The sequence below is a fragment of the Lagopus leucura genome, unplaced genomic scaffold (assembly GCF_019238085.1).
Source record: "Lagopus leucura isolate 7727_CA_CO unplaced genomic scaffold, USGS_WTPT01 Super-Scaffold_100008, whole genome shotgun sequence".
NCBI lineage: Eukaryota > Metazoa > Chordata > Aves > Galliformes > Phasianidae > Lagopus > Lagopus leucura.
This window is the reverse complement of record NW_024962265.1, coordinates 23,538,167-23,557,069: the sequence shown is the minus strand read 5'-3', so window position 1 is coordinate 23,557,069 and position 18,903 is coordinate 23,538,167. Positions and strand designations below refer to the sequence as shown.

General features: G+C 38.2%; 1 protein-coding gene across 1 annotated transcript in view; it reads left to right on the top strand.

Moving 5' to 3' along the window:
- CAPZA2 (capping actin protein of muscle Z-line subunit alpha 2) overlaps nt 1-14,471 on the top strand; it is a 29,553-nt gene extending 15,082 nt beyond the window's left edge. Inside the window, exons 3-10 of the mRNA XM_042872594.1 lie at nt 1,173-1,224; nt 1,887-1,950; nt 2,447-2,653; nt 4,079-4,158; nt 5,086-5,164; nt 8,602-8,673; nt 11,413-11,475; nt 12,354-14,471. Coding sequence (XP_042728528.1) covers nt 1,173-1,224; nt 1,887-1,950; nt 2,447-2,653; nt 4,079-4,158; nt 5,086-5,164; nt 8,602-8,673; nt 11,413-11,475; nt 12,354-12,494 — 758 coding nt within the window. The 3' untranslated portion in view covers nt 12,495-14,471. The remainder of the gene's footprint in view (nt 1-1,172; nt 1,225-1,886; nt 1,951-2,446; nt 2,654-4,078; nt 4,159-5,085; nt 5,165-8,601; nt 8,674-11,412; nt 11,476-12,353) is intronic.
- Nucleotides 14,472-18,903: the final 4,432 nt, after the last annotated feature.

The following is an 18,903-nucleotide window of genomic DNA, read 5'->3' as shown; positions in this document are numbered from 1 at the left end:
AGCATGGCATACAAGCTTTGCAGTCATAAGGCAGCTTGGAGCTTAAGTGGAATAGTGAGAACTTACCAGTTCTCTTTGTGATGTGAGAATGAGCCTGCTTTCTGTTTCTGTTCAACCATGGTTTAATAGTTGTGTTCTTTTGCAAGGCATACACTCCTACTTCAGCAATTTACAATTATATTTTTCAGTAGAAATCAAACTAACTCAAAATGTCTCTTTGAGTATAATTTTGAATAGCTAGCCTTGAATGTACAAAGGGATACTGCATACAGTGTGGAAAGGGTATTAATCCCCTGCAAACATTTTTAACCCTTAAGTTATGGCATCCTACATTTTACTAATATGTAGGTAAGCTGTAAGGAGACTTGAAATCAGTTTCCCTCTGCTATTAATTCCTAAGCTTTATCTAAGATGTTATTTTTCTTCAAAACTTGTTGCATTTGTCCTGTGCCGATGTGTGTGGACGTACACAAAGTGTAAGAAGGCATACACTGGTAGCTGTAGCCTACAGTAACTCAGATGCTCTTTAGATAAGGAAGTAAGGTGAGTACACTAAACTTCTAATGAGTGACAGGAGCTTAAATTTGTTAAGGAATGTAATGAGAAGTATTTTGTTCTTCAGTTAAACTGTGAGCAGGTAATTAATACCTGAACATAGCTTGTAGTGTACTTGTGAAATAAACTGCTGGTGAGCAGAGATCTCTGAAAGCAAATACAGTTTCTTCTTGCAGTGCTGCTAAAACTGCTATTAAGCCAGTTTGTAGTTACAGCTCTCTGCACAGAGAGCATGCTTGGTGATGACACACAACACATTTGGTCATAGATGTCTAGCCAAAGACTTGAGTGTCAGAGTACTAAGGATCAAAAGCATTTACACGCAATTCAGAATTACTTCTTTGACAAATTCCTTGAGCTGCTACACAGCCTACAGGGTATGGCTTGTATCTTCTTAACCAGAATGCATTGGAAGGAATGCCATTTCAGTAGGGCTATTCTCATTTAGTTCAGTCAAAATTAGAAAATCTGAAGCAATGGATTTTTCTGCCTACTTATCTAAATGGTATGGGATGGTTTGGGCTTTAATTGTTTTGAATAGTTTGTTGCCATTTGCTATGTGACTGGAACAATCTTTGAATTAAGTATACTTCTGTGTTATAAACGTTTCCTTTCAGATGTTCGGTTGCTGCTTAATAATGACAATCTTCTCAGGGAAGGAGCAGCCCAGTAAGTACCAGCTGCCATGTACTCAGTTGCATAAAAATCAGTTCAGTAAGGCTTCCCCTGGCAGTAAGTGATTTGTTGCAAACGGTGCTTTTGCAAATAAAACCCCGTGGTGAGCGTTGTGCATCTTTGATTAAGATGCAACGTTTTGGCAGCGAAGAAATCGGTGTTGTATGCTGATCAGTTAGAACAGCTGCATTTGAAATGGGAGACCTGGATTTTGGAATTTGTCTCTGCATTTTTGCATTTTGTTTTCTGTTTATTGGTAAATGCTGTAGACAGTAGGCTTGTAGAAGTAGGGAAGACCCTACTTTTATAAGAAGACATTATGCCTACTGTATTTCATGCCAGATTTAATTTCCTCTGTAAGAGTAGAGAGGTCTAATTGAATAGGGAGGAACTCAGTGGAATTTACATTTTCTGTTCTTTTGCTTCCTGTGGGTGTCCATACGAGGTGACTTTTGAATGTGAATCATAGTGTAATGATTGGAATAGCAGTATCAGTGCTGAGCGAATCAAGGTGAGCCGTATTTTAGGGCCTGCTGAATAATGAGGCAGTAATAAATTTTTTTATCATTCAGATTATTAGCTGTTGTCTTAAGTCTCTTACTAAGGAAAAAAGATTGTGCCTGATGCAGGTTTTTGGTGTTTTTTCCCTCTTGTAGTGCATTTGCACAGTACAACTTGGACCAGTTTACTCCAGTAAAAATTGACGGTTACGATGAGCAGGTAAGAATACAGTGACATTCCTTACATTTTTAAAGATGTTCTGGTATTGGAACATAGCTTGGAAAGCAAAGGAAAGGAAATATATCTTCTCTACTAAAATATAGATGTTATGGCCCACCAGTGGTACCTGTTTAGTAAGTTAATCAGATAGAGCATCTAAAGAGCTCGCCATTTCATTCTGTGTTATTGCCTGGCATTCTGATTTGGAGCTGTAGGAGCTGTTTACCTGTAGTACTTGAAGTCATTATAGACAATAGAGAAGAACTTCTGATTGCCTTTTGTTTCAGTAAGAGGGTAGTAATCTGGATTTTGATTCTGTGTCAGTGCTTCCTTTTAGCTTCTTCCTCCCTTGATGCACATGCACATGTTTAAAATGTGACTCCTTGAGGAATCTTCAGTTAAGTGTGCACTGAAAGGCACAATTGTACAATTGTGCCTGATATTTTTTCCTTCTTGATTTTATGCTAAAACAATTAACTGAAATTTCATAATACAGGTTTTGATAACGGAACATGGTGATTTGGGAAATGGAAAATTTTTGGATCCCAAGAACAAGATTTCTTTTAAATTTGATCACTTAAGAAAGGAGGCTACAGATCCTAGACCCCATGAAGTTGAAAATGCCATAGAATCCTGGAGAAATTCAGTTGAAACAGCAATGAAGGCGTATGTGAAAGAACACTACCCGAATGGCGTATGCACGGTAAGTACTAAGCTATCTAACCACTGAACTATTGGTGTAGCACAGAATGAAAAGTAAAGTAAAAGTGCTCTCATTAGTGCTGTCATCCTTTACTATATTCTATGAAAAGTATGAGGAAAAACAGAAGAGTACCACCAGTGGCACTGCTGTAGGTATTATACATGACTCTGAAGACAAGATTTTCTGCTTCAGGAATGTGTCTGTTTAAAACTTATGATGCCTTATCTTAGTTTGGTTTCTTTGAATATCTGCAAATTAAATTCCTAACATCAAGTCAATAAAAAAGTTATGTAAATTCATGGTAAATTTTATTCCACTTCCATATGTGTGGATTTTATCTCCTATAGGCAAAATTTTAAATGAAATTGTAACTAACTTGGTGAACCAGGAGCATAGTTGGTTTCAACTGTGAAGAATTAATCTTCACAGGGGTTTGTTATGGAGATCAGAGGAAGCTTCAGATGTTTAATATTTCAGCAACTACCAACAGATAGTTACTAGATAGTTACTATGGGTTATATTTCTACTTCAATCCTTTCATAGAAAAGGCTTGAGACCTTCTGTAGATATCTGCAGATTGGCCTCATTGATCCTGGATACCTGATAGATTACTTAAAACGAAATAAATAAACAAATATTGCATGAGATACAGATATCTGCCATTTGGCTTACTGACAAAACGGTCAGTAAAGCAAACTATCACTCATCCTATATGTAAAAATGTGTAATATGAAAATATATAAAAATTCTTACCACCAGCATCACTGGTTCTGCAGCTTCTTGAAATAAAACTCTAGACTTAAGTAGCATTGTGACTGTTTTAAGTTTGGCAAGCTGATCTGTGGATAGCTGTCCTGGGCTTTGTATTAACCTGATGGAAAACTAATCTAGTAAAGAAATGAATATTCATTTGCTGATTTAACGTGATGAATTGGATTCCTGTGTAAGTCAGATGAGTGCCCAAGTTTCTATAAAGGAAAGCAGATTGCACTTTCAACAAGAGAACTTCTGTATTGTTTGTTTATTTGTTTTTAGGGAGCACAGCAAAGCAGAGAACTAAAGCTACCTTTTTATCAAGTCAGCAATAATCTATAAAGGCTTGAATCACTTTTTAATTAAAGAGTAACTGGTGTCTGAAACTCTTGTAGCAATGACTGCCATGACAGTTTGTATGCTTGAAATTTGTAGTTGAAAAAAACAAAAACAACATTGAAAGCCTTTGCAGGTTATAATACTCAACCTCTAGATTTTGTAATCTTTTCTAATTTTTAGTATATAATCATATTTTATGTGCTGAGTATTATATAAGAATCATACTGATTGTAAAATAGAATTTTACATTGGAATATATACTGGGACTGGATATCACTGAGTTTGAACAAGATAGCTGAAATGCTAACTCTGCTTTTTTCATTTCTAACTAAGGTATATGGTAAAACAATTGATGGACAGCAAACCATTATTGCATGCATAGAGAGCCATCAGTTCCAAGCAAAAAATTTTTGGTAAGTTTTTGTACAAATACAGTGAAATACAGTGCATTGAACAACTGCACTGTTGGCATCACACTGGTTATCCTAACGTCAGACAAGTGCACGTACACCATTCATGTTTCCCTACCAAGCTTTTCTACCTGTACTACAGAAATCATTGAGTGCTCTGGAATTTACACCTAGCTGTAGCAGAACTGGATCTCAGAGTATTGAAACTTTCTTCTTTAAGTGCAGACAAAGCGGGAATTGAAGACGTGGCCGCAGTACCATCCTAACACAGCTTTACTGAACTAACCTTCTAACCCACTAACCTCCTAGCTAGAATGAAAGTGTCTGATTTACAGGGAAGAAATCAGGTGAAACTACAGTCTCCCCATACTGCTATTCAGTGTTTGAAACTCCTTTAAGGAATTATGCAAGATTACTGAATTTGTTTCTACTGGATGGGAACAAGTTACTCTGGAACAGAAATTGTAGAAGAGCTGAAAGATTTAGTTAGAGTTTCAGCACTAGCAGGCAGTCTTGCTACTTTAAGGTTCCTTTTGTTCTGTTTTTTGATAGCCTGCGCTGAAGTGAATTTGGCTGATCCAGCAAATTTTCCAGGTCCTGGAAAGAAAAAAGATTGGTTATATGTGTATACTAATAAAGAAGGAAAGAACACTAAAGCCTTTAGATATTTTCAGAAGCTAAGTCCTGTTGTTAAAAGCTCCTTACTAATAGATGTCCTTGGTTTTCATCCAAGTCTTGGATAAGTATTCCAGGAAACTGTTTTTCTCATGACTGGCTATGGGCTGAATATTTATGATTTGAAAGACATAGTGCACGTGTAGTTCCACTGGGTATTTTGTTTCTTCTGATTGACAGTTGTATATTTTGTTGTTTTTTTCCTCTTAATTTATGAGCTGAAATCTGCTTGTTTTTAATTTTTATTTTTGAAAGGAATGGCCGCTGGAGGTCAGAATGGAAGTTTACAATCTCCCCTTCAACCACTCAAGTGGCTGGCATCTTGAAAATTCAGGTATGTTTATCCTAAACTGTCCTGATGAATGAAGTGTCCAGTTATCAGGAGAGACTTAGCCAATGTGTTTAAATACTTTGAGAGAACTGGGGAGCCCAGGAAGCCAAAGAGAGAGAGCAGTTTAATGAAGTGTTAGCCACTTGGCTGCATGTTTGCCTGATTCTTGCAAAATACTGTAGCGATTCTGTGGACTTCAGAAGATGTGTTCATCTTGGATGGGCATATACCTATTTCAGTTTTGTACCTATTTCCTGTACAGTGAGCCAGTAGAAACTTGAATTCTATGTTACACAGAGAAGCTTCTTGAGGGTAGTCCCTTTCTGAAGGAGGGGTTTTTTCTTCTTAAGTGACAGTAGCTTTTTTTCACATTACTCGCCTTATTGTTTAGAAAGATAGGAACCTTTGGTTTGAGTCATTCTGTTATCTGAAATTTTTCAATTTAGGTCTTTTTCATTAAGAATTCTCCCTTTCTGTTGGCTCTAAGGCATTCAGAAATATGTTTTCCAAGCAGGAATGCAGAATTCTTGAAACAAGAGCAAGTCTGACTGTCATATGGTAGGCAGGCAAACTTGGCTTTCTGGATTGGTTCCCTGGAATGTGTACACATATTTTGCAGGAGGTTATTTAAACAGTTTTAGGATCAGGGACTAGGATTTTACTGCAGCCTGCCTTTCAGTGTAGGAGGGCTTTTTGGTTCATTTGGGTTTTTTTGCCGTTTTTTTTCTTTTACTAGATGTGAGCCAAGTTCCCTCTTTCTGCACCCTCAGTAACTTTTGCCTCTGACCTTAGTGCTCAGTGACTTGATTTCAGAAGGAAGATGTACCAAAATATTCTCAGTGTGAGGCTTAGTATGTTCTTGTGGGTTGTGGTAGCTTTGTTCAGACCTACCCAAGCAGGGGCCTGAGTCTGGTTTCCCACTTGGGGTCAATGTTCTGTAAGCTAGAATGATATTCAGTGTGGACAATTGTTACTCTGTTGTTACATCAAAATGGTCATAGTAGGCACTCTAAGTAACTTCTAGACCTGCTGAGACTTGGGAAGAATCCAAATAAACTATCATTTAAATCTGTCTTGCAACAAAACACTCCTTTTGTCCACAGCATTCACTTCAGGTTAAATGTCTAGGAGATTTTCCAGAACAAGCAGGCAATTATCTCATTCTGGGAAATCTGTGAGCAAACAGCTGTGTGATGCTTAGCTGCCTGCTGGATTAAATGACAACAGAAAGTAGCCTGAACAGGGAATTGAGTTAAATGTGCATCTCAAGCTGATTTTGTCCTTTATGACTATCTTGTATAATTAATCAAGACATTATTTCTGTTTATTAAAGTGCATGTTTTGGGAAGCAATTAAAGGTTTGAGCTTTTTGCTTGCTTAGGGCATTCCTATTTCACTAGGGAATGCTGAATTCTGTTTCAAAGTTTTAGAAATTTTTGTTAAATTTCTGCAATGGATATAGAAGTACCTTGAGTGCTTTAGTTTAAGGAGTGAAGCAGACTTCTGGATTATAAACTTACCGTGACTTTAGTCGACTGGGGAGCCTTTATGACAACAATACTGCCATTGCCTTGGTTCTGATAAGATCTTTCCTAAGTACCTTGGGGGAAATTCCAGCAGCACCTGTGTTCTGGTGTCTTATTTACTGTTAAGGTCACATATACGATCTTTTTTTTTTTTTCTATTAATACATTCCAATATAGGGGAGTCTTAACTGTCTTAACCTCTTTCATTTTTGATTTTATTTTAGTTACACAAGGTGAATACTGTGCAACAGCAGTCTTTTACTAAAACTTAAGTCCCTTTGGTGCTTGACGTGCCCCAGCTGTGCATGTGAAATAATTGATAAGTGTGTTGGTTACTGATTTTATCTGTTAGATTATCTGTTACTCTCATCCCTCCTTAGTTAACATTTCCAAGAGGTTCTGTTCATAAACATCATCCTTCTTGTAGTCTTCTGAACCCAGATGTAGCATTCTAGAAGGATGTCAGCAGTGAGGTATAGTACAGAGCAGTTAATTCTCATATTTCACTTGACGTAAGAAATCTCAGGATGAGATTTGACTTTTCATCCATGTTAAATCCCTGTTAGGTCTGGATGTTTGCTAAGAATGTAACTTGGTGAGGCAGGTATTTGTGCTGATATTGGCTTTAGAGCACAGGGGAGATTTGAGCCCTCTCCAATGGATCATGGCAGAGAAGGCCAGATTATACCTCACTGGGTTCTCTTGTTTCATTGGAAGGGCTCATAGTTTTGCACTGAGTAAGCACTTCTCACCTCCGAGGAACTGGATTGAAAAAGGCTGATAGAAGTTTCAGCCTGTGATGTTTGATTTGAAAATAAGCTAATCTTGTACTTAGGATATCTTTTGTTGGAAAACAAGAACTTGTGAGCAAAATAAGATACAGTGAGTCTTATGAACTAATATTTTCTCTTACAGGAAATGCTTCTTGTGCTTAGGTATAGCTGTCTTGCTATGTCATGTTCTCTCTTTGTGTAAAAGTGAGGGTCTCTTGCATATGTCATAATCATAATGTATATGAAATCATGGTATTTATTCACCATTCAAATGTGCATTAATAACCACATTCAAATGTTATCTTGCTTAGTAGGGTGCAGCATCAATGTTTCTATTTCTCATACCGTCAGTTACAGTGATTGTATTGACTTGATAAAAAATTATAGCAATATCTTTAAAGATACCTGTTTAAATGTCAGAGTTCCATAACTCTTTTGCATCAGTTATTGTAAATGATTACGCATAATTTCATATATGCTTCTGATTTTTCAAGTTCTCTGATAGTTTCATTAGAACCTGAATGTTTTCAGATCCTTCTCTCCTTCCCAACTGAATTTAGAACTAAAGTTAGCTTGAGTAGAGTTCTACCACTTACCTCCTCCTGCAGGATGCGCAAGGAAGCTGTTTGTAGATTTAACATTTCAAATGTAAATAAATTTCATTCTGCCTTACTACCTTTGTCAAACTTTGTGCTGAATTGCTCCTTTGCCTGCATGTATACCTGGTTTTGTTTTGAGCTGTACCTAACAGAGGGAGATATCAAAAACAGGCAGGTGAAGAAAGGGGAACTTAATTTTGCATGATTCCTGGCACACAGTTTGAGCAAAGCTGGAAAGAAAGGGACTTCAGTGTATCCTGAAGTCTTGCCAAAGCTGTTCTCATGTTAAATGTTAAAGTTACCACTTAAAGAAATTTTAGTGAAGTTATCACATTAAGTAGCAAGTTTTCTACTTCTTGTTAATCAAAGCCTAAACTTGTTTGCATGAAATAGTTTTGAGGCAATCGACACCAAACTATTCTAAATTTAGTAGCTTCTTCACTGTTGTCTTTCTAAAACTATGTAATTCCTACGACGTTTTGATCTTCATGTATGATGACATTCTGTGACACCTAATGAGGTTTTTGTCTAATTTTCTGTAGGTTCACTATTATGAAGATGGTAATGTTCAGCTTGTGAGCCATAAAGACATACAGGATTCTCTAACAGTGTCTGTAAGTGGACTTTAGAGACGTTTATGTGTACACTGAAGTGACTGATTTAAAAACAGAAGCTAGCTTAAAAAATGACTTAGAAATGTGAGGGCTAGTTTTCTTTTCTGTGTGAATGAGAATGAATATTCTAATCTGTGAATATTTTATATGTAATATTTTCTACTTCTACATTACAACTACATTTAATAATTTTAAATTACTACAATTACATGTAGTTAATGTTAATTTAAAAATGTTTTGATTAAACATGTGCTTGCATGTGGCTTATATAAGCTAAATTCACTTTGTAGTTTTAATCAGCTTGCTGTCTTGTCTTTCTACACCTGTGTTGTATTTAAATTTTGGTATGCAGAGTGTTTTATAGATTTAATTTTTGAGTATGAAGAAGGTTTGAGTTATAATAATCCACTTTATTAGTGCAGCTTCTAGGAGATCACCTGTAGTACTGCTTTGTTTATGGCAACGTAACTGGTGTGCTAAGAACTAGGAAGCAGATGCTGGCAGTTGAGAAGCAGTAGTGAGTACTTTTCCTCCATTTCCTCCCAGTCTGTAACTGGTGCTTTCAGCATCGTGGCTTCCGTACAAAAACCTCTTTCAGAGATGCTTCAGCTTGAGAAGTATTAACACTTGTGGAGTTTAAAGTTTTCTTTCCAGTACTTGTAGCAATGAGGAGCACAGGGTTGAAATAAAAGTTTGGAAATAGTAGCAGATGTTCTTTAGGAGTTGGTATTATTGCAAAATGAACTGCTGCTTTTGAAGTTACAATCTTCCTGCTTTCTGGAGGTGATACATACAGGTGGTAAGATTTCATCCTGGGGTGTTCCTTAAAAAATTTAAGCCAGAGAAGTTAAACTGGTAAAGTGAGATTTTAAGCATGAATATTAGAAGTATTTTAAAGATAAAGACTAGTAGTGACCCTATGGGTCTCAAAATCTGAGTTCATCAATAGAGAACATTGTTCATTAATATAAAGCAAGGCTTGTTGGCTTTTCAGATGCAATGGCAGCATAGAGAATGGCAGACTGTAGTGCCAGGAGATAACACTTCTGTAGCTGTAGATATAAAATTACTTTTCACCCCCTAAGCAAAGAGATCTGTTCAGTCTTTCATTCAACTAAGAGATGTTTCAGGAGGAACTGTCTGGAAGAAGGTCTCATTTCAGTAGCTTTTGCTTCTCTTTCTATTGGAAGAAACTTAATCCTGTTCTGCAATTTAGAAGACCAATGAGTAGGAAAAACATCTTTTACATAACCTTCCTGCCTCCTAGTAGAACAAAAGCAAGTATGCTGCTGGTTACCAATTTCTAGCCATGGCTAAAGCCTTCAGAGCGCGTAGAGGTTCTTATCTCACACAGGCAGAACGGTAGAAAAAAAGGAGCCCTAATGACTTCTTTTTTTGTTGTTTGGCAAAGAAGTGATTTTGTACCAGCAATGAGCACAAGTGAAAGAAGTGAAGTGAAAAGTTGTCTTGTTGCTGGAACTATGAATAATTGTAGTGAGGGTTGCTTTTTTTCCCTAGTTTTTCTCTGAGCCTTTGAAATCATTGTCACGGTTCGCTGAAAAGTCAAAGCCCTTTCGTCCTGCAGTCTTCTGCTTGCTCTCTAGCACCTTCATCTCTTTCTGCCGTGTTCAGGAACACTTTCACAGCTGCTACCTGCGTTTTCTCTGAAACTCTGAAGCAGTTCTAGTTGAGCCTGCCATAGCTTTTCTCCAGCCATGCAGTCCAGCCTTGCTCTTTTATTAGCACTTCTGTCGCCAGTGGCAATTAAACTCAAAGAACTAAACCTGGGTAGGCACAAGGGATTGCACATTCTACCTTTCCAGCTGCTGCTGCAGATGTCCCTTCAGGAATGTCACCAAGACCCAAGTCGGAGGTTTCTAAATTTTTAAACACTCCCTTCCTTCCTAACACCTCTTTCAAGCACTTTAGATAATTTGCCTTCAAATTGACTGAAGGGTTGTTGTTTATTTTTAAAACAAACAAGAATTTATGTGCTTAAGGATGAGGCATCAAAACACTGCTGTCAATCATGATGAATTTTGGAAATTGAGTTGTTGCACCCTCATTTTTGTAATGTTTACTTGAGTGGTTTTTTTTTAAGACTGCATATAATTTGTGTTTCCTGCCTCTGCTGAGTTGTCTAATTTAGAATACTTGGAGATGAGTCGTTGTTGTTGTTGTTTGTTTGTAGTTTGTGTATTTTTTGTTTAGCAGATGTTCTTTAAGTTGTTCTGGAGATTAAATGTTGATAGTGTTAAAACAAGCAAAGTATTGATGTTTAGAGGCGTGTGTATTTTCATACTTACAAATGTTGTTCTTTCCTTATGTCTTTTTATCAAAACAGAGCTTTTAATCAAGGCATTTTAATGAGCTCTACAGTAATCTTTATGCTTGTTCCAGTTGAAATGCTCTAATTTCTTAACATCATTTCCTACCACAATTAAATCTAGCTTGACTCATGTAAATAAACCAGTACTGCTGTGTACTTAGTTGATTTGTTTCCTCATAATTTTAGTTTGTGCTCTGAACTCGCACGACTAATGAAGGTGTAACAAGAAAGGATGTGGCGTATATCTGTTGGATGAGTGTTGAGTTCAGTTGTGTTTTAGTCACTAAATGGTAACATGTTCTCATGGAGTCTTCTGCAATCTCTCATGATAGTGGAACAAACAAAATGTAAGTAGTCCTCACAGAGCCATGCAGTACATCCAGCCTGACTCAGACACTCTCTTTGTCTAGAACGAAGCCCAGACGGCGAAGGAATTTATAAAAATTGTGGAGGCTGCGGAAAATGAGTATCAGGTGGGTTGGATAAAAGCACCACAGCCATAATCAAACGTTATCATGTATTTAACCAGAGCTACTGTTCTGCAATTAGCGACCTTGATGCTAAGATTATGTCATTTCAAGCAAGTAGATTGCATGCTGCTGTTAAGTGTACCTTCCCTTTCCAAACCTTTTGGTGATTGCACTCGCCTACATAATAATAGTGTAAGTCATTTGTTGAGAGCAGAAGATGAATCTCTGAGGTCCCTACTGTGTTTTAAATATCAGCGGTTCTCATCCCTTTCATCCCAAGTGCATTCCTTAAGTGGAATTTTTGTACAGATTTTGTTTGGAGGAGGCTCTCTTACACAGCTTTGCTGAATATGACTGTAAGCATTATGCATTTTGAGTTAGTCATTTTGAAGTTAGAGAAGTACAGCTGTTCTAGATGCCTTTTGTAGAAGTGGTTTCATGTTCATTTAGGTCTTTAACATAAGGTTTCAGACACCTTGTTCAGTCAGCTTGGAAAGAAATACTCATTAGTAAAATTGTGCTAAGTATCATATGCATTCTATTTAAGTCATGCTGTGATGTTGACTGACTCAGCCATCCCCCAGAAATAACAGTGGGAGACTTTGGTGTGTGCAGTTAATGATGTATGAGCTAACTCTGATCAACATTTCATTCATGTTGCTGAGTAACCACACTGAGGGTTGCTGAGTCCCCTGGCCTAGAACCAGGTTTATTGCATCTGTTGAACTGTCTTTGAATAGTTTCAATCTAGGAGAAACATCTTTTATTCATAAAATATTTCAGTGTATTAAGCCTCTAACAGGCTAGTCAGTCATTTAACTTTCTATGTAGCATCTTTGTTCTGTTTTTCATGCATCTTTGTATGACTTTGTGTTTAACAGACTGCAATCAGTGAGAATTACCAGACTATGTCGGACACTACATTCAAGGCCTTACGTCGGCAGTTGCCAGTTACCCGCACCAAGATTGACTGGAACAAGATTCTTAGCTATAAGATTGGAAAAGAGATGCAGAATGCTTAAAATGAACGTTGCATGACTGGATCATTTTATTGTCCTTGTATAAAATTAAAAAAAAAAAAATACAGAAGGTATTTGGAACTGTCAAATCACCCAGTCAGCATGGGCTTTTGCCATTGAAAATCACTGTAAGTAGTTTGATTAGAGCACAAAGCTTAGCTAATTGATCTTTTTTTTTCCTTTTTCTTTCTCTTCAAAGGGTTGCAACTTCAGTATAGCTGAGTATTTTCCTTTAAAGTTTCTGTTATACCTTTATTTTTTTATAATGAAGAAACCATGCCTTTAGTTTCCGATTACAAGTTAAGAACAGTTTGAAAATATTTTTGCATATGATAACCCTTTCTCTTGCTTTCATGTGAAATGGACAACTTCCAAAATGTGCTGGATTCCTTGTGGAGATCACTAGTGTGTATTTCTAGGTCAAGGTGAACGTGGAGTTAGCTGTTGAAATCTACCCTTCCACTGTATGTCATCTTGGGGAAAGCATTTTCTACCTTGTTTAAACCTTTGAGAATACTTCTTTAGTATTAACAAAACTTTTTTTTTTTTAAGAAAAGTCCAAGGTCTAATGCTGTTTTAAGGTTTTGAAATTAAATAAAAGTACTTACTCCAGAAATCCACTTAATGCTTTGTTCCTGACAGTTACTTAAATGAGCTTAAATTCCATCTGCCCTAAAGTTTTTGTCATAAAGCCACAAGTGTATTATAACAAGGCATATTGTAATATATATACAACCCTGTACTCGTTACTATGTCTGTCATTTTTTTTTTTCCTTGGATTGAAATGTACTAAAATTCAATGTGACATTAAAATGCAAATTTTCTATTTATTTGAGTATCAAATTGCTTCCTGACAGAGCCTATTTTTGGTATTTATCTTTAGAGTGTTGCTTAAAACAGCCACAAACTTGTGGCCTGTTGGCTATTTCCAGTGTATTTGGAGATCTATTGTAGTACTGTCATCATTCATGGTTTCCACCCACATTTTAGAAGCATCTGCCTATGGAACTCTTTTTGAAATGTGTATCTTATAGCTTCATATGGAAGAAACTGCAAGATAAAAATAACGTGGTTTTTTTCTGGAGAATACTTTCCCCATCTGATAGATCTGATATTGGAAATGAATTTTAAAAGAAAAGGCAAAATTTGTTACAAATTATGTATTTCACTTCAGTGAATGCGTGGATTTCATTTTTAGTTGGATGACAGCCTGTTCCAAAAGATGCTATGCAACTCTATGCTCACGATGGAAAAACAAACAGCTTCTTTTTTCTAGACGTTAGTTACTTATGCAGACTCCAAAAAGTGAAGCTTACACAAGGGTTATTTTTGTTTACAGCATGGTCCTGTTAATCACTTTAAACCGTAAGTTACAGCATAGCAAGAGAGAGAATCTGATCTTGTACTGAGTATAAAAATGTTCACCAAAGGTAGGTTTCTATTTGGATTGGAATAGCAATGCCCCTGTATGCTGTTCGTCAGTGTTTTCTTTTAAAGGGGGATGGAGCTGACTGAAGTTCTTGAAATTGCTGCTACTTTACAGTTCTGAACTGTCCAGTAGAAGAATGAGCTTTGTTCTACAACAGCCTTCCTGAAGAATTGTCTTCTTAGTTGTCTTTACAGATCAGCTCTTGAACCATCTTGTTCTTCTTATTTAAAGAAAGCTTGTAAAGTTGTACACGAGCTGATGACACATCCAAAGTCGCAGTCTAGTCAGTCTGTCCATGTTCCTTAAGATCTAAATACGAGCCTTGCTACAGTATTCTCTTCTGCATACTTAAGAAGAATAAAAGGCAGTGAATGGACAGTTAGGAGAACTGTCCGTGGGCAGCAGTGGTGCAGATAACTACTCTAGCTGTCAGAATGTTGTGTGTGATCAGAATCAGCGCTGGCTGGAAGTCAGAATGCTATTTTTCTTATCTGAAATAAAAGGCTAATTTTAAATATATTCCTAATAAAGAGGTATTTTATTGTGATGTACTCCGTGGTTGTGCTTTCCTCTCTGTTCATTCAGTTCCATGGTAGTCTCAATTCCTGTCTTCAAAAAGTGGCATCCCTGTAGGATGTTCAATTCAGCCACAGATTTAGTTGAATAAACTTGTATTGTACCTTTTTATCTCAGACTAAACGTATTGAGGAGTTCTGTGCCTTGCACATCAAATCCATACAGTTAGTGTCAGTAAAGCAATTTACAAGTAAAACAAATATTCCATTACTTTTTCTGGATTGTACCTTATGTCATATTTGGGAGTAATGACTCCCCAGAGGAAGCTGACAGGAATTCAGTTGAGGAAGATGGCACATCATGAGTTCTTAATTTCTCTCAAAAGTTTTGGATGTCACTTGCATTTTTATTTTATTTTCTAATTTGTATTGTTAAATTGTAGAACTTTACAACTTATTTGGTGGGCTTTAAGATATTTTGTGTAGGTAAAGCACTTTCTGAGAAATTTTGCTGTGGCAATTGTGTCAATGTGAACTAATTCTTGTTTATATTCTATTTTTTAAATATAAAGACAAGCTTTGTATTGTGCAATGTTGCTGTACTAGGTATTATGGCTTATGATATGGACTTGTAAAAGGTTTGTGTTTATGAAATGTGTTATCGTATGCATCTCAGTTCCCCCTTCCACTGAGGATTATTTTTAACTAATATGCAAGTAAATAATTGCTCCTTGTGAACACAAGAAACAGGGGTTGCACTTCTGCTTTCAAATTCTCCTGAACAACCTTTTTTCTGTACGACTGTTTTCACACTACAAGTAGAAGGAGGCTTTACTGTCACTGTAATTCAAGTTACATCACTTCTGTTTCTTGTGTTTTGCACACTTTGGCACATGGAGTTCACTTCCTTGTGGAGAAATCTGCACAGCGAGGTGCGCTCTGGCTTTGCACCAAACTCCAGCTCCTCAGAGGGATATGGGGCCATAGCAGTGGTTTGTCCTTCAGACAACGTGAAGCCACCCGTGTGTTGAGGATGTCTGCACAATCACATTCAATCTAGCTTTCAAATTTCCAGACTTAATACAGTGTAGGTGTAGAGGTTCAGCACCAACAGTTTGATTTTATGGATCCTCTCCTCTCATACTGAGTTACTCGCTGATGCAGACGCAGCTTCTGCCACATTTGTTTACTGGAAAAACTGAAATCTTGCATCCTGTGAACTAGATTTAGATTAAACTTTGTTTGCTCATAACCTTGCAGAAGTGTCAGTTTTTGACAGTGGCAACTCCATGATAAATCTGAACAATACATTCCTTTTTTGTAAAAGGTGAACATTTGCATCCAATTAAAAAAAGTCAATTTCTTTGAATAGCTGGAGGAAAGGAGCAGAAGAGTTAATACTTGTCATGCTTTCTTACTGGTAGTGTTGCTTTGATTGACTTATCTGTAATTTGGGGTGCACAACATGGTTTTTACCCATGTACTCCTCACACAAGAGAGGATAAGAGTTGGTAATATTTGCCTCATAAGAATATATACTGTGAAAAACATTTGGACTTCATCATGCATCCTTTCTTGCAAATTAATGCAATTGTGCATTGGCAAAGAAGTCAGGCTTTTATTTTTAATTAGGAGGCACTTGTAGGGATTGTTGCCTGTCTGCTGGTTGTTTGAAGTATCTTGAGCTTTGAAACAGCTTCTAGACTTGGGGCTTTCAAATTTGCCTGCAATAAGGAGTCGGTTGGTTGGTTGTGGTTTTTGTTGTTGGCTTTCTTTGGAGCAGGAGTCAACCCTTATTAATAATCACTTGTAGGAAATCATAGAATCGCTTGAGTTGGAAGGAACCTTTAGAGGCCATCTAGACCAGTTCCCCTGCAATGAACAGGGACACCTACAGCCTCGTCCAGCCTCACCTTGGGTGTCTCCAGGGGCAGGGCACCCAGCACCCCTTGGGGCAGCTGTTGCAGTGCTTCATCACTCATCATAAGAAACTGTTCTTGTATCCAATCTAAATCCTCCCCTCTTTTAGTTTGAGACCATTTCCTGTTGTCCTGTCCCACAGACCCCACTAAAGAGTCTGTCCAGTTACTTCTTGCAGCGCCCCTTTAGATACTGAAGGGTGCTCTCAGGTCACCTTGCAGCCTTCTCTTCTCCAGGCTGAGCAGCCCCAGCTCTCAGCCTGTCCTCAGATAGCTGTTCCATCCCTTGCATCATTTTTGTGGCCCTCCTTTAGGTGAACTCCATCAGATCCACATTTCTCTTGTACTGAGGACTCCATATGAGCACACCGTACTCCCAGTTAGACCTCACCAGTGCAGAGTAGAGGGGTAGGATCACCTTCCTCGCTGTGTTGGCCATGCTACTGTGAATGCAGCCCAGTTGGCAGCAAGGGCACATTGCTGGTTCATGTCCAGCTTGCCATCCATCTGTCCCCCCAATTCATCCTCTTCAGGCCTGTGCTCTTCCCTTACACCCCCAGCCTGAACTGACAGTGGGGGTTGCCGTGACCCAGGTGCTCTGGGCAAATTGCTCAAGTCTGTCTGGGTCTCTCTGGATGGCATCCTGCCCTTTGGTTGTGTCAGCTGCACCCTGCAGCTTGGTGTCATCCACAGGCTTGCTGAGGGTTCACCCAAACCCACTGTCAATGTCACTACTGAAAATGTTAAAGAGCGCAGGTTCCAGTACGGACCCCTGGAGGGACACCACTTGTCACTGATCTCCATCCAGACACTGAGCCTCTGAACACCAGTTCCTCATCCACTGAACAGTCCGCATGTCAAATCCATATCATTCCAAAATGCTCCTTTTGGTTTTATATTTGAATGAACTTAATATATTTCAATGTCAAGTGTGTACAAAGTACAGTTCTGCCGATAGAAGTGAAAGAATTTGGAGCAGTTCTCTGAATAGATATGTAGTTCTCCATTTTGCAAGTCAACGTTTGAGTTACCCTTCAAACTTACTTCAGAAATCACTTAGGAATGATAACACAGGAGGCTGAGGTATGGCTTTGGTGCAACACTACAAATGCAAGACCTGCAGCGTTCACAGCCTCTTGTTGCAGATAAAAATTTTCTCTAATGGAATGCTGGTTGCTGGGATGAATAGGTTGCAAGCCTGCCTGAGGTGAGGCAAAAGTTACCTTACATGGTGCCTGTGGAACATTTCTTAGGTGCAGAAAAGAGTTTTTGTCCATTGAGATAAAGAAGGGACTTCATGGGGTAAACGGATCCCAGGAAACCAGGCTACTTCTTCTTTTGCAAATGAAGCATTTATGCATCTGACAAAAATTACAGCCACGAGTGTTGTACAGCCACAAGTTCTCTAAGTGGAAGAAAACTACTGATTTCCTTGGCGTACGATGACTATTAAATGTTTTCTTTTCAAGTTCTTCAGCCGTCTGCCTGTCCCGTGTGCTGACTTTCTGAAGTACAGCACTGTAGGATGTGTACAATCTAAGAACTGAGCATCTGTTGCACAAGCTGTGTATCTGGACGTTAGGTTTTCAGTGGTAGGAATGTTCAAAACCTTGCTGTGCCATTGAGGTGCCAGAAAGGGCTCCAGCTGCGCCCTTGCATAGATGCCATCATACTGCCTTCTCCTAGGTAAGGCACTACATACAGTGATAATACAAGATATGTCACCAAGATCATAAGAGGTACAAGGGTGTGCTCAACTGTGGTTCTTCCAAGTCTCCTGTTCAGCCTGGAGAAAGGAGTCTGACACTACAGCTCTGAGGAGCTTGAGCTGTTCTTCCTATTTCAGTCTATCTTAATCCAGTCAAAAACAAGGGTATTGTGCCAAAAACTCTGTGAATCTTCTGTACCTGCAGTCTGAATGTTGACCCAGCACTTGTTTCTCCCACCTTTCTAACGACTTGCATTTATAACTTCCATATCATTTCAAAAGCGAGGAAAGAGGTAAGCTAATTACAAAATAAATCAGTGTTCCAAAGATGAACAGACTTCTAAACACTCTTCCAGCTTTGCTGTGACACTTCAGGTTGATACCTGAACAAACAACTGGAGTAGAAATCCGAGCTTTCAGGAGCCATTAGCAGTTTTAAATGAAGTACCAGGAAGAAAAGTCAACTTTCCTTTTCCCTTTCAAATGGTGCTGCATTGTTAAACCAGTTTGCAGATGATGTGAGACCAGTGAACTTAACAAGTCTTTCACTTTATTGTGAAAACATGAACATGAGAAAGCAGAACCATAGTTGGCCAAAAAATGGCTGTGGCAAAGGAGTCCAAAGGTCAGAGACTGGATTGGAATAATTCTGAACAATAGCGCTAGGAGTCTTGAAATCTTTGAATGAAAAGTATATCTTGGTTTTCATTCCACAGTGTGGCAGGATAACACCAAGCTGAGTGGTGCGGTTGACACGGTGGAAGGAAGGGATGCCATTCAGAGGGACCTCAACAGGCTTGAAAGGTGGGCCTGGGTGAACCTGATGGCGTTCAACACAGCA